This window comes from Lampris incognitus, chromosome 2 (genome assembly GCF_029633865.1).
Source record: "Lampris incognitus isolate fLamInc1 chromosome 2, fLamInc1.hap2, whole genome shotgun sequence".
Classification (NCBI taxonomy): Eukaryota; Metazoa; Chordata; class Actinopteri; order Lampriformes; family Lampridae; genus Lampris; species Lampris incognitus.
Window position 1 is genome coordinate 96,031,521 of NC_079212.1, and position 15,986 is coordinate 96,047,506.

At 47.5% G+C, this 15,986-nt stretch overlaps 1 protein-coding gene across 1 annotated transcript; it reads right to left on the reverse strand.

Annotated features, from left to right (window-relative positions):
• Positions 1–691: 691 nt before the first annotated feature.
• On the reverse strand, positions 692–13,086 carry p4htmb (prolyl 4-hydroxylase, transmembrane b). The gene is made up of 9 exons (XM_056298161.1): positions 12,467–13,086; positions 12,295–12,376; positions 10,729–10,919; positions 10,537–10,633; positions 9,349–9,511; positions 8,913–9,098; positions 8,507–8,597; positions 8,206–8,329; positions 692–1,556 (listed from the first exon to the last, which is right to left on the reverse strand). Exons 1-9 carry the CDS (start codon positions 12,815–12,817, stop codon positions 1,339–1,341), a joined length of 1,503 nt encoding a protein of 500 aa, XP_056154136.1. The 5' UTR covers positions 12,818–13,086; the 3' UTR covers positions 692–1,338.
• Between the last annotated feature and the right edge of the window lie 2,900 nt (positions 13,087–15,986).

A 15,986-nucleotide genomic window follows, 5' to 3' on the forward strand; every position in this document is an offset into this window, starting at 1 on the left:
TGATACCAGACACCCCCACCCCACCCCTTTTGCTCCCCAATGGTACCCGGCCAATTACCCCGCTGTTCCAAGCCGTCCCGGTCGTTGCTTCACCTCCTCTGCCGATCCGGGGAGGGCTGCAGACTACCACATGCCTCCTCCCATACACGTGGAGTCACCAGCCGCTTCTTTTCACCTGACAGTGAGGAGTTTCACCGGGGGGGGGGGGTGCACGTGGGAGGATCACGCTATTCCCCCCGAACAGGCACCCCGACCGACCAGAGGAGGCGCTAGTGCAGCGACCAGGACACATACCCACATCCGGTTTCCCACCCGCAGACACGGCCAATTGTGTTTGGGGGGACGCCCGACCAAGCCGGAGGTGACACAAGGATTCGAACCGGTGACTCCCCGTGTCGGTAGGAAACGGAATAGACCGCCACGCTACACGGACGCCCATGATACCAGAAATCTTGACAGCAGCACAGCAGTCTTTCAATGACCTGCTGGGAATGTCACAAACTGTGTTGGGAATGTCACCAAGATGATGACAGGGGTTCATACCGGCGGAGTGTGATACGGTTACATGTGCATACAGAATACTGGTCTCATAGTTGGTTACTTTTGCAAGTACATTGTAAATGCTGTATAAAATGTTACGGGTTGGCCTTGTTCTTTTTTTTTATCACTGAGCGTTAAAGATTAAATTAGATTACGTTAGAGATTGAACACATGAAGCATGAATTACGACAATCAGCAAAACCTAATTTTGAAATTCGATTTAATTTTCAACGAGGGAAAGTGATCCAGTGCATTTTGAAATGGGAAACGATGACAAGGACAAGCATCAAGACAATCTATCATCTCAAATTCATTATCCCGTACTGTCAACAATAAAATATGTCGAGCGTTGTAAATAAAAAACACATGAATTCAAGGAATAAAGTGTAAGTTAACATGCATCACACAAAGTGTCCCAGAGGTTTTGTCTTCGTGGTGTGCCATTTAATTTTCCACGTGCAATTTTTGCCCGTGACGACAGAGCACAAACCTGTGTTCTGCCTAACAACATGCAAAGACGAGCTTCCTTGTCTTAATTCATTTGGTACATTTCGTTAGAGGATTTCCTTGTAACATTTAAGGGTAGCGGTTGGTTCGTAAAAATAACACTGAGTAGGAGACGAGACACTTCCAGTGTGAACGTCTCCGTTTACGGTTGCATAAACACACTGTGACCTCAGTCCCTGAATGTAACTTCTGTCTGCATACTGGCCGCAGGGGCGCTATCAAAAGGAAGCTGTGCACACAACAGCGGAAGGCTAGGTTGACATTTTGTTGATTTCTTTTTTGGTTTATGAGCTACAAGTCCTGATGGTTGTCAGGGCAGCACGGTTCAGGGTTTGGCATCGGCCCATCGTCGTCCTCGTCCTCTGGCTGCTGGGACACCAGCTGCTGGTAGCGCGCCTGTCGCTGGTAGTCCGGATCAATGTTGATCCACTTATTGGCGACCCACTTGGTGCCGCTGGTGACCATACAGCCTCCGTGCAGAGAGTATTCATCCTGCTTGCCCACCCAACCTGTGACCAAATAACACAAACAGGGACAAACAAGAGCTGATCCGGTTTCTGCAATCTTTTTGTTTAAGTGTTCAAACGGATGTTTTGGCGCCACACTCGTGTTCTTCTGGAAGTTACCCACTGAGTTGGCGGTAGAAAAAGGCAGTTAATAAGATTAGAAATGAAAGGAATAATTTTCTTGGTGTAAGGGACGAGCCTTAAATATCTAACGTAGATGTAGGCGCGTCGTATATAATGTACACTACCGTTCAAAAGTTTGGGATCACCCAAACAATTTTGTGTTTTCCATGAAAAGTCACACTTATTCACCACCATATGTTGTGAAATGAATAGAAAATAGAGTCAAGACATTGACAAGGTTAGAAATAATGATTTGTATTTGAAATAAGATTTTTTTTACATCAAACTTTGCTTTCGTCAAAGAATCCTCCATTTGCAGCAATTACAGCATTGCAGACCTTTGGCATTCTAGCTGTTAATTTGTTGAGGTAATCTGGAGAAATTGCACCCCACGCTTCCAGAAGCAGCTCCCACAAGTAAGATTGGTTGGATGGGCACTTCTTTGAGCAGATTGAGTTTCTGGAGCATCACATTTGTGGGGTCAATTAAACGCTCAAAATGGCCAGAAAAAGAGAACTTTCATCTGAAACTCGACAGTCTATTCTTGTTCTTAGAAATGAAGGCTATTCCATGCGAGAAATTGCTAAGAAATTGAAGATTTCCTACACCGGTGTGTACTACTCCCTTCAGAGGACAGCACAAACAGGCTCTAACCAGAGTAGAAAAAGAAGTGGGAGGCCGCGTTGCACAACTGAGCAAGAAGATAAGTACATTAGAGTCTCTAGTTTGAGAAACAGACGCCTCACAGGTCCCCAACTGGCATCTTCATTAAATAGTACCTGTTAGAGCCTGTTTGTGCTGTCCTCTGAAGGGAGTAGTACACACCGGTGTAGGAAATCTTCAATTTCTTAGCAATTTCTCGCATGGAATAGCCTTCATTTCTAAGAACAAGAATAGACTGTCGAGTTTCAGATAAAAGTTCTCTTTTTCTGGCCATTTTGAGCGTTTAATTGACCCCACAAATGTGATGCTCCAGAAACTCAATCTGCTCAAAGAAGTGCCCATCCAACCAATCCAACTTGTGGGAGCTGCTTCTGGAAGCGTGGGGTGCAATTTCTCCAGATTACCTCAACAAATTAACAGCTAGAATGCCAAAGGTCTGCAATGCTGTAATTGCTGCAAATGGAGGATTCTTTGACGAAAGCAAAGTTTGATGTAAAAAAAATCTTATTTCAAATACAAATCATTATTTCTAACCTTGTCAATGTCTTGACTCTATTTTCTATTCATTTCACAACATATGGTGGTGAATAAGTGTGACTTTTCATGGAAAACACGAAATTGTTTGGGTGATCCCAAACTTTTGAACGGTAGTGTACATTTTGATACTTGATCTTGAATATCGACTTGAAGTTGGTGTGGTTCTGCTTGGATATGGACAGACTCGACAATACTCTAAAATATGAAATAGTATGAAGCGTGTGATAATGGTACACGTACACAAGTGAGAAAGGGTCTGAGTTATCAATCCTGCTGTCACTCCTGCTAAGATGGACCGAGAATGTCATCCACCTTCTCTCCTTACTCTGAGTTCCAGAAGACCACCAGTTGGTAGAAAAGAAAAGCTTGAACTATTCATACCAATCTGAAAACTTTATGGCATAGTCCCCAGTCTTAATAACTTCATCTTCATTTTTCCCATAGAGATCCTCTTTTAGACAGCCTTAAGAAAACACCGGTGCCCCCTTGGGCGATAAGTGCGAACAGATCATCATCATCGGCAATCACTTGGGGTCGGGTATGACCGTCCTCCCTCTGGGTCTTCAGGTGGGCGTAGAGGCTGATCCTGGAGCCTCATAATGGGAGGATGCCTGTATGTGACAGCTTTTTATGTAGAGTGACTGATGCGCCTGCAGCCACCACACGGTCCTTGGCACGGGGTGGCCAGAGTCCAATGGCATGGAGAACCAAGACGATGGGGGACCACCCTCTGTTGCAGCCTTCATCCACCTTCACTGCCATTGTAACCTGGAGACATCTTCCACCAGTTCTGCCGTTGAGGTCTTTGTTGGATCGCGCTTCGTCTGGAACCTCCCCCTTGACCTATCCGCCTTGGGTAACTCTACCTGGAGCCAAGCTCCCGACGGCATAGCTTTTGGGATCATTTGTACATGCCAGCTTCTCCACCACGGCAAGGTGGCAATCCAAGATACAGGTACACTTGCCCATCAGCTGTGGTTATGCTCCATGCTCCACTCCTTCTAGTTTCTTATATGTGACTATTATATCAAGTAGAACAATAACTGCAGATAATTTTCTGACCTATTTGGGTTACCTGTGAGCTCTGTCATAGATAATCACATCGCTCAGGCCATCTCACTCTGCACTCTGCGAGAGAAACTCCTCTTTTTATGACAATGGAGATCTGAGTCTAGCCCACATTCCACCAATGGCTGAGGGAACTTGGACACGTGCTCCATATGGAGGGCCTTTGATATAAACCTGCCACTGAGGAAGATGTCTCCCTGAAAATCTGGAAACCGCTTCTCGAGTGGTCGAGAACCCAGCAGAAGTGAACTGACCCATACTATACCTCAAGTGCTTGACAGGATGTGATAAGGTCCTATTCATAGTATTTTATAGTCACATAGCTTCAAGACCAAACCCAGCCACTGAGGATGCACAAGCCAGTGCATCCTTAGTGCCGGTCCCAAGCCCAGACAAATGGGGAGGGTTGCGTCAGGAAGGGCATCCGGCGTAAAATCTTTGCCAAATCAAATATGCGGATCATAAATAAGACTTACATACCGGATCGGTCGAGGCCCGGGTTACCAACGACCGCCACCGGTACTGTTAACCAGCAGGGTGTCGGTGGAAACTATGCTACTGTTGGGCGAAGGAGAAGGAGAGGGGGAAAGCATGTCCAGAGGCAGCTAGAGAGGAGGAAGGGTAGACATGTGGAGGTGAGAGTTGGAACTTTGAATGTTGGCACTATGACTGGTAAAGGGAGAGAGCTGGCTGACATGATGGAAAGAAGAAAGGTAGGCATACTGTGTGTGCAAGAGACCAGGTGGAAGGGGAGTAAGGCCAGGAGTATCGGAGGTGGGTTCAAACTCTTTTACCATGGTGTGAATGGGAGGAGAAATGGGGTAGGGGTAATTCTGAAGGAAGAGTATGTCAAGAGCGTGCTGGAGGTGAAGAGAGTGTCAGACAGAGTGATGAGTATGAAGCTGGAAATTGAAGGTTTATTGCTGAATGTTATCAGCGCATATGCCCCGCAAGTTGGGTGTGAGATGGATGAAAAAGAAGAATTCTGGAGTGAGTTGGATGACATGGTGGAGAGGGTACCCAAGGAGGAGAGAGTGGTGATTGGAGCGGACTTCAATGGACATGTTGGTGAAGGGAACAGAGGTGATGAGGAGGTGATGGGAAGGTATGGAGTCAAGAAGAGAAATGTGGAAGGACAGATGGTGGTCGATTTTGCGAAAAGGATGGAAATGGCTGTGGTGAATACATATTTCAAGAAGAGGGAGGAACACAGGGTGACATACAAGAGTGGAGGAAAGTACACACAGGTGGACTATATCTTATGTAGAAGGCGCCATCTAAAAGGGATTGGAGACTGCAAGGTGGTGACAGGGGAGAACGTAGCTAGGCAGCATAGGATGGTGGTCTGTAGGATGACTTTGGAGACCAAGAAGAGGAAGCGAGTGAAGACACAGCTGAAGATCAAATGGTGGAAGTTGAAGAAGGAAGACTGTTGTGTGGAGTTTAGGCAGGAGTTAAGACAGGCACTGGGTGGTAGTGAAGAGTTGCCAGATGGCTGGACAACCACTGCAGAAATAGTGAGGGAGACAGCTAGGAAGGTACTTGGTGTGTCATCAGGACAGAGGAAGGAAGACAAGGAGACTTGGTGGTGGAATGAGGAAGTACAGCAAATTATACAGAGGAAAAGGTTGACAAAGAAGAAGTGGGATAGTAAGAGAGATGGAGAAAGTAGACAGGAGTACAAGGAGATGCAGCGTAAAGCAAAGAGAGTGGTGGCAAAGGCAAAGGAAAAGGCGTATGGTGAGTTGTATAACAGGTTAGACACTAAGGAAGGAGAAAAGGACTTGTACCGATTGACTAGACAGAGAGACCAAGCTGCAAAGGATGTGCAGCAAGTTAGGGCGATCAAGGATAGAGATGGAAATGTGCTGACAAGCGAGGAGAGTGTGCTAAGAAGGTGGAAGGAATACTTTGAGGGGCTGATGAATGAAGAAAATGAGAGAGAGAGAAGGTTGGATGATGTAGGGATAGTGAATCAGGAAGTTCAGTGGATTAACAAGGAGGAAGTGAGGGCAGCTATGAAGAGGATGAAGAGTGGAAAGGCAGTTGGTCCTGATGACATACCTGTGGAGGCATGGAGATGTTTAGGAGAGATGGCAGTGGAGTTTTTAACTAGATTGTTTAACACAATCCTGGAAAGTGAGAGGATGCCTGAGGAGTGGAGAAGAAGCATACTGGTACCGATTTTCAAGAACAAGGGCGATGTGCAGAACTGTAACAACTACAGAGGTATAAAGTTGATCAGCCACAGCATGAAGATTTGGGAAAGAGTAATAGAAGCTAGGTTAAGAGGAGAGGTGATGATCAGCGAGCAGCAGTATGGGTTCATGCCACGAAAGAGCACCACAGATGCGATGTTTGCTTTGAGAATGTTGATTGAGAAGTATAGAGAAGGCCAGAAAGAGTTGCATTGTGTCTTTGTAGATTTAGAGAAAGCTTATGACAGAGTGCCGAGAGAGGAGGTGTGGTATTGTATGAGGAAGTCAGGAGTTGCAGAGAAGTATGTAGGAGTGGTGCAGGATACGTATGAGGGAAGTGTGACAATGGTGAGGTGTGCGGTTGGAATGACAGATGGGTTCAAGGTGGAGGTCGGATTACACCAAGGATCGGCTCTGAGCCCTTTCTTGTTTGCAATGGTGATGGACAGGTTAACGGACAAGATCAGACAGGAGTCTCCATGGACGATGATGTTCGCGGATGACATTGTGATCTGTAGCGAGAGTAGGGTGCAGGTTGAGGAGAGCCTGGAGAGGTGGAGGTATGCACTGGAGAGAAGAGGAATGAAAGTCAGTAGGAGCAAGACGGAATACCTATGCGTGAATGAGAGAGAGGACAGTGGAATGGTCAGGATGCAAGGAGTGGAAGTGACAAAGGCATTTGAGTTTAAATACTTGGGGTCAACCGTCCAAAGTAACGGGGAGTGCAGTAGAGAGGTGAAAAAGAGAGTGCAGGCAGGGTGGAGTGGGTGGAGAAGTGTGTCAGGGTGCTTTGCGACAGAAGGGTACCAGCAAGAGTTAAAGGGAAAGTTTACAAGATGGTTGTGAGACCAGCTATGTTATATGGTTTGGAGACATTGGCACTGACGAAAAGACAGGAGGCGGAGCTGGAGGTAGCAGAGTTGAAGATGCTAAGATTTTCACTGGGAGTAATGAAGAAGGACAGGATTAGGAACGATTATATTAGAGGGACCGCTCAGGTTGGACGGTTTGGAGACAAAGCAAGAGAGGCAAGATTGAGATGGCTTGGACATGTGTGGAGGAGAGATGCTGAGTATATTGGGAGAAGGATGCTGAATATGGAGCTGCCAGGGAAGAGGAGAAGAGGAAGGCCAAAGAGGAGGTTTATGGATGTGGTGAGGGAAGACATGCAGGTGGCTGGTGTGACAGAGGAAGACGCAGAAGACAGGAAGAAATGGAAACGGATGATCCGCTGTGGCGACCCCTAATGGGAGCAGCCGAAAGTAGTAGTAGTAGATAGCTTCAAGACCACTGTTGTTGCCAACGCTAGTTTTTGTTTTGTCCTTTATTTTTTGCTTTTTTTTGTTCCATTTCCTAAATAATATTTACTATTTAAAAATAAGCTATTTTACTTTTCCCTTTCTGTTTGCTGATTGTTCTATTATAATTGTATATATTCTTCAATCCTTGTGCTTTGTTTACTCCGGACATTACTTTATCTATTTATATATTTATTATGTGTTTAACACAGAGTGCTGCAATTGTCATGTATACACTACCTGTCCTTAAAATATCCAATAAACTGACTATAAAAACAACTGCCCCCCCCTTTTTCTTCCCAATTGTATCCGGACAATTACCCCACTCTTCCGAGCCGTTCCGATCGCTGCTCCACCCCCTCTGCCGATCCGGGGAGGGCTGCAGACTACCATGTGCCTCCTCCAATACATGTTGAGTCGCCAGCTGCTTTTTTCACCTGACAGTGAGGCGTTTCACCAGGGGGACGTAGCACGTAGGGGGATCACGCTATTCCCCCCAGTTCCCCCGCCCTGACCGACCAGAGGAGGTGCTAGTACAGCGACCAGGACGCATACCCATATCCGGCTTCCCACCCGCAGATTGTGTCTGTAGGGACGCCTGACCAAGCCGGAGGTAACAAGGGGATTCGAACTGGCGAGCCCCGTGTTGGCAGGCAAAAAAACTGTGTTCTTAAGTGTCACTTGCAAATAAATATTGTACGAGAACATGTCAACGCCATATTGAGTGTGCTCTGTGGTGTTGTGGTTTGTGTCGGCGGTTTGTACCTCTCCCATCAGAAAGGTAGTTGTACCAGAACACGGCTGTCCCTTTGGTGGGCTTCACCTTCAGGTTACTCTTGTCACAGTTCTTCCTGGTGTCCAGCAGATCGACATTGTTCTGTATGAGAGACTAAAAACAAACGATGGCACTATGTGATACCATTAGGGCTGATCACAGGCCCATCCACTCAATGACAAAGCGGTGAGTTTACACCGATACGATACACATGCGCATTATGTACACAAAATATTCACAGGCTCCGTGGGGCACCTGTGACAATGAACAGACCCACACACAGTTACGCACCACTTCATCATAGGTCCTGTTGTCTGCCACAGGGAATGCGGTCTCCCCACCCCCCTCAACAGAGTTCAGGTAGAAGAGAACTGTGATGTACCTGGGTGTGCAACATAGATTTAAATTGACACGAAAATGCGCTGGCACACACCAACCAACAAACGCACACACAAAACAGGCACAGGCGCACGCACATTTTGCAAACAAACAGACAAAAAAAAGAAATCAAACTCTTTCACAAAGCTGACAATGCAAAGTCACACAAGGTAACGTGCCCACGATGGAATGCCAATGCAAAGGAAACGGTCCGGCAAAACACAACTTAGTAATAGACACGGGACAAATGGAGGCAGACTGATTCATTTACAGGAATTTGCATGTTGAACAGTGGTGGCTGATTCAACCCAGTTCACACCTGCAGGACGTCTCAAAAGGAGTAGAGGTGTTGGCTGCGGGTCGGGTGTGCGTGCAGGCGGTCTCAGGATAGACGGGGCCGCTGTCATGGTGGGCATGGTAGTGTCCCCCCTGCTCATAGCGAACTACCTGGAGCGGCTCACTTAGGTCCACCAATGCAGACGGTAGCCGGGTAAGGCGAGTCACCCTTTGTAAGACAGATACAGTGAAGGAATGTAGAATCCTTATGTCTCGTCTGGGACAGACATTTAACTATGTTACACTCGATTCAGATCCTGAACACTGCAGTTAGACCTGAGCCCATCAGAATCAGATATACTTTATTAATCCCCAAGGGGGAATTGAGTAATTGCTAATAATTAACTAATTGCTAGTCTCTATGGGGTAGATACTAGCTGTTTGAGCCACCAACAGGGTCGTTCGTTGAATTTTCTCACCTAGTCTTGAGATCTTGGAGGACCTGGTGCGCTCCTTTACCCTGGTATAGCCAGGTGTGTCTGCTGTTCCTCACCAGCTGGCTCCTCTTCACCCCGCGCTGCACCAGGAAACGCTGAAATGCGTCATTGCTGAGCAGCCTGAATTCTTCAAGACTCAGCAGACCTGCCCAGAACAAGAAAACACACACACTATTATTTTGCTTAGTCTCAAAGTGATGGTATCGCCTTGCATTAAAGGCCCGTCTCCGAACTGCAAAATCAACCAAGGCATAGAGGCACACGGTGACCCTGTCCATACTGGGCCGTATGTAAAGATATACAGGAACAGCATTAGATTAGGCTGTTTGTGAATCACCATTGCTCTAGATGAACAGTTTACTACAACACGTTGATGTATCCTCTATCCAAATGTGTGATCTGGGTAAACAGTGTTAAGATTTGCTTCATATTTTCATTGTTTTCACATATGACTTATCTTAATGTGAATTGTCCATCCATTATCCAAACCGCTTATCCTGCGCTGGGATCCTGAGCTATCCCAGCAGTCACTGGGTAGCAGGCGAGGAGACACCCTGAACAGGCCACCAGTCCATCACAGTGTGAATTATTTATCATCCAATTATTTATTGAATTTTATGTTTATATGTACTTTAAAAAAACAAAAACACATTCTTGGGACAGAATCGATGATATACTGACTAGTTTTTGAAATGACTGAAAATCTGCTGATCATTTTAAGCTTTAGTTCACACCAATGTCAATGTGTGTGGGAAAGATGTGAAAGCCCCTTTTCCCCTGTATCAACTGCATGTAGGCAACATACACAAACACAGATGTGAGCTTGACTTTGGACTCCGTGGGTTTCGTCTTTAAACCTATAGATTTAAGAAAAATGTTGCTTTTCAAATCGTCAGGAAAAGGAGGACATATCCATCGTCATCTGTGGAGTTGTATGTTGTGTGTTAGACAGCTGTCTCACTGATAGTGGTGGTCACACTGTCAGTGGGGAGCTCATGAGCAGGTACATGTATTCTGTATCTTTTGCATCTTGTAAATAGGTAGTTAGAGTAAACTTTAGAAAATCCAAGTACTGTAAATAAACTAATATCTTAAATACTGCTAACGTGTGTAAAACAAGCGAGTTAGACTGAACAATGTGGCTTATTAGAGAGGAGTTTCAGTTCTTACCGTTACCGTCTTTGTCGGCTTTGAGTCCTGCATAGATTTCCAGCAGATTCTCCGGTGTTAGCCAGATGCCATCTCTCACCCGGGAATGAGTCAGTATCTGTGTGACGTTCGGCAGCAGAGAGAGAAAGTGCCGGTTTAATTGAGAAGCCACCATACCACACTATTAAAGTTGGGCTTGCAGTTGACACACACCTCGTGGAGCTGCAACTGCCCATCCTGGTTGATATCAAGAAGGGTGAAGATCTCATCCGGGCTGAGGTTTAACTCCTCCGCCAGCTCCTCTTGGCCCTCCTGCACCATTAGCTGGCTCTCCATCAGGCCCTTAAGCTGCGCTAGCTGCATCACCACACGGCACTCCTCCTCCGACAGGAAGTCAGGAATCTCTGCATAAGAAACACAGAAAGACAGATAGGAACACAGGTATAGAGATAAAAACTCCTGGATCGGGCTGACTGTATGACCTTAGCAACTAATGGTGAGTACCACTGAACCCCAAAGCTTTCAGGAAGTGGCCGCTAGGCTGCATAATCTACAAGGTCAGCAGAAATGTCTTTCAGTTAGGGTTTAATATGAATCACAGCATGAGGCTATACTGTCTATGTCCAATTCAAGAGGGCTGGGCTCTAGATCCAGATGTCTCTCTCACATGAATCCAAAATGGTGGAATGAACTCCCACCTTCCATTAGGGCTGCATGAAAACTTTTCTTCTCCGGGCATTTCCATAGATGGTCTCGAAGCATGACTGTAATCTAAATTTGCAGCACTGTTCATTTAGAATCCTCCATTTCTTGCGTCGCCATCATTGATCCACCCCTTGAGTACTTAGATTAATCTTACTAGAAATGACATTCGCCCTTGGCTAAGATATGATTACTATTCTACTATTCAGTGTTCGAAGATGCCTGGAGGTTGACAGACGATATATCTGCAAATTGCCGATGTCAATGTAAATATATTAAAATCTTGGATATCCAGTTCACAAACGCATTAATCTATTAGAGTGTAGAGAGTAATCGATAGGGTAGTAAGGACGCAGTCTCAAATCCGGTCTTGAGTCAGTATTTTGAAGTTCTCGCACTCGTCTTAGACTTCGTAGCATAATGGCCTGGACTTGACTCGGTCTCGGACTGTGCAGACTCATGATCCTGTTTTAAGAGTGGTCGAGTACAAGACTTGAATTTACTTTTTTAAAACGAATATCAAACCTCCCCACCAATAAAGTGCAATCTATTTTGTTTGTTTGTTTTTTTCATCATTATTAATTCATGTATCTGGAAACAACTGGAATCTGAAACATTCCTTGCTTGGAGGAGCCGGAAAAATACCCAAAATGAATATTTCAGGGTAGTGAAATTTCAACTTTTGCTGCAGTGGTAAAACAGTTCCGGTTATGGTGTTGAAATGGACTTGCACTGTTCTGGTGTCAGTCTCTATGTACGTTTTGGCCCCATTTTGGCCCAAAGTCTTGGACTCGTCCCTCTAAAGACTTGATCTGCGGACTCTTGATCACAAGGCAAGTAATCGACTGTTATTCCTATCTTTCCATGCTTTTGTAACCGGTTATTTTCTTGCCCGTTAAGGGATTCGATACGGGGTGTACTGCACCACAAGGCGACATCATTAACCACTCGGCTAAAGGGTCAGACCCATCGCCTAGGGACTAACGTGTCTTATTAGTAGTTTACACTTTGTATATACAACCCCCCCCCCAACAAAAAACAACAAAACAATGTATTAAAGAAGTTTGTGGCCCTTACCAAACAGCAGAGGTTTCAGGCTGAGCGTCCGCATCTCGTGTACTTTATCTGATACAAGTGACACCTTTTGGACATGTCCGACCTGAAATAGAAATTACAGCTCGTGAGTTGGTATCCGGAAGTGAGTTGAGGGAACAAGTTAATAGGGGACCAGCTACCGGGGTGAACTCACCCTTATCCCGTCGATCCGCGGAAGAGACACGTCACGTACAAACTCCGGCTCTGATGGCGGTCGACGCGCTTCAGACGGCTGATGGTGATGATGATGATGATGATGGTGGTGATGATGATTACTAGCTGGAGCGTCATCGCTGGAGGCTCCCTGCCCGTCTTTGTACTGCACGTACAGCAGAAGCGCTATAACGTTGATTATGTACACGTGGAAAAACACCATCACAACCATGAAGTAGTAGCGGGAGCATACGCCGCGCTTCTGCAGGGAGACCCGCTCGCACTGCGGAGGGGTCGAGCGGGCCGACGCGGGCGTCCCCTCACCGGCGGAGCTTTCCCGGGGATCAGTCATTCTCCAGCTGCTCCGCTGGAAACTGTTCTCGTGGAGTGCCGCTCGGCATCAGAGCCCCGCAGACGTCAAGAGATCGATTTCCAAATCCGCCGGGCCCGAATGCAGCGACGTTTGTTGGCTGGTCATAATTAACGCTGGCTAACAAGTTGACTGACAGCCATCCAGCTGAATGAATTTTCTCAAATGTCTTCTGTTTGCTCTAAGAGAGCAGTGTCCACCACAAAAATTGAAAAAAAATTTTTTTTCTTTAGATGTAGTTTGGTGGTAGAATGACGTTTTCGGCTTTGACGTGAAGTATATTCACGTTTTTTTGGGGGGGGGGGGTGACCCCGCGTGGTCTACAGCCGCAGCCGCGCCGCCTTGTTTACGTTGCAGTGGTCCGGCAGCGGCGGCAGCATCAATGCGCAGTGCGCATCGAGCCGACAGACCACTAGACACATCCACAAGCAGCATCGGGTGTGCTCACGGTCGGGGGGCTCGAACGATGCGTGCAGCGTCGGCTGAGTCTCGTATTCATTATTAGAAACCGCAGGTTGTAAGATTGTGCTACGAGAGAGAAACGTGCGCCATGTTTCACTATTTACACACCACCGCCACGGTGCCCCGCCGCGCAGCCACAACACGCTGCCACGCTGACGGCGCACGGAGAAGCGCCTCTTGTGCAATGCTGCCCTCTGGTGACGTACAACGACAATAGTAGCGCTTAAATTCCTCAAATCAAGTCAGGTTCATTTTATCGTATAGCCCAATATCACAAATTACAAATTTGCCTCAAGGGGCTTTACAGCAACACAGCATCCCGTCCTTAGACCCTCGCATCGGATAAGGGACAACCCCCCCCCACACACAAAAAAAACCTTTAACAGGGAGAAAAAATAGGAAGAAACCTCAGGGAGAGCAACAGAGGAGGGATCTCTCCCGAGACGGACAACGTGCAATGGATGTTGTGTTTGCACAATTTACTGAATACAACATTAAAAGAGGATTACGGAATGACAATGGAATTATAAAATGTATGAAGAATATGATGCGCGCAGGATGCCAAGCAGTGTCCGGACGCCACCGGAACTGCCCAGGACCCAAGCCACGCGACCTCGCGACGAGACTGGCTGTTTGTTTTCGATCCCTCCTCTCTCTTCTGCGCAACACGATAACACTAACTTGTGAGTTTTTCTCATTCTGACTTTAATCTCGGAATTTATTTCAGAAATTTTTTCTCAGAAATTCTGGCTTTAAATTCAGAATACCCCCTCGCGCAAGTCCCCTCTGAGAGAGAGAGAGAGAGAGAGAGAGAGAGAGAGAGAGAGAGAGAGAGAGAGAGAGAGAGGCAGAGAGAGAGAGAGAGAGAGAGAGAGAGAGAGAGAGAGAGAGAGAGAGAGAGAGAGAGAGAGAGGCCAGCACTGCATTCCAAACAAAGATTACGATAAATCAGGCTATAAAACAAAGCAATAACAATAATTTGAAACGTTGGAACGCTGAAATCAAACCTCAAAACAAACTAGAAGTCTATCGGGCCCTAAAAACAAACTATGATTTGGAAGAACACCTCTTAACTGTCAGAGACAGGAAGCAGCGACAGATCCTCACCAAATACAGGCTCAGTGAGCACAGTCTAGCCATTGAAAAGGGGAGACACAAAAAGACGTGGTTGCCAAAAGAGCAACGAACATGTGGTCAGTGCATGACAGATGAGGTGGAGACAGAGGTGCACTTCCTCCTTAAACGTGACAAATTTGAAAAGGAACTGGAACATGTGACTCCAGAGTAGCAGGAAATGGACGACGCAGGTAAGCTGCGGGCTGGTCCTGGGAGGGGGGCCAGAGGCGAGCATTGCAGCAAGATTTATATTATCTTACCACAACCTGAGAGACAGTGGGTGACGGCACCTATTGCTACTGTTGTTGTTTAATATCATAATCATTGTTGCTGTTATTATTATTGTGGCGGACACTAGGGGCTATGCCTCTCACCCAGCAGGACTGTGAGCTGGGGGCGTGGTTTACGTTCCCGGGCTCGCCGGGGCAGGGTTGTTCCTGCTGCAGTTGGTTTTTGGAGTTGAGGAATAAACATCAAACTCGCCTTGGTCTCATGTGTTTTTCCTCATTCCTGCCACATTGGTGACCCCGAATTGAACATGTTTGGAGCAGAAGATGTGTGTGAATCCACTTCGGCCACGCCGCCCCAACTCTCTCAGCCGGCCGTTCTCGCCGCGGCTGTGAAGCTCCCAGAGTTCTGGCAGAGCGACCCGGCCTCGTGGTTCCAGCATGTCGAGGCTCTGTTCCACCTGCGTGGAATCTCCGCGGACGACTCCAGATACTATCTGGTCGTCGCTGCGCTGGATCAGCAGTCCACACGCCGGGCCATGCAGCTGTTGCGCGCCCCTCCGCAACACGATAAATACGTCGCCCTCAAACATCTTCTGCTCCGGAGGTACAGCCTATCTGCCGCAGAGAGGGCAGATAGGATCCTTTCCCTATCCGGTTTGGGCGACGGGACGGCTGTGGATCTCATGGACAATATGCTGTCGCTGCTAGGCTCAGACGAAGGCGGGTTCCTTTTCCCGCACGTTTTCTTGCGCCAGCTCCCGTCTCCTGTGCGCGCGGCTTTGGCTAACTCCCCGTGTCTGGCCGCTGGTGACTGCCGAGGTTTGGCTGAGGAGGCCGATCGGGTCCTGCTGGCTACCAGACGGTTCTCTGTGCAGAGTGTGGCATCGGAGCCTCTGCAGCCGACGTCGGAGGACGCGGACCCGGCAGTGGTGGCTGGAGTGACTGCCGGAGACGGCGCGGGAGAGGCCTCTGTTTCCTCCACAAGCGGTTCGGCGGCAAGGCGAGGCGCTGCGTCCCTCCGTGCACGTTTGAGACGGCGGGAAACTCCAGGGCCAGCGCTCAGTAGCAGCTGTGGGCGCTGGCGGACGTAGTGAGCTGCTCTTCATTAAGGACACGATGTCAGGAAGACGGTTTCTGGTGGACTCAGGCTCGCAAAAGAGCCTACTCCCTCCTGCTAAGACAGACAGGTCGGCCGAAGGCGGCAGCCCACAGTTAAGTGCAGCTAACGGTTCGTCCATTGCGACGTTTGGCACAAGGTTGGTGACTGTTTGCTTCCACGGGCGCCATTTTGAGTGGGACTTTGTAGTGGCCGCCATTACTGTTCCTATTATCGGCGCGGAATT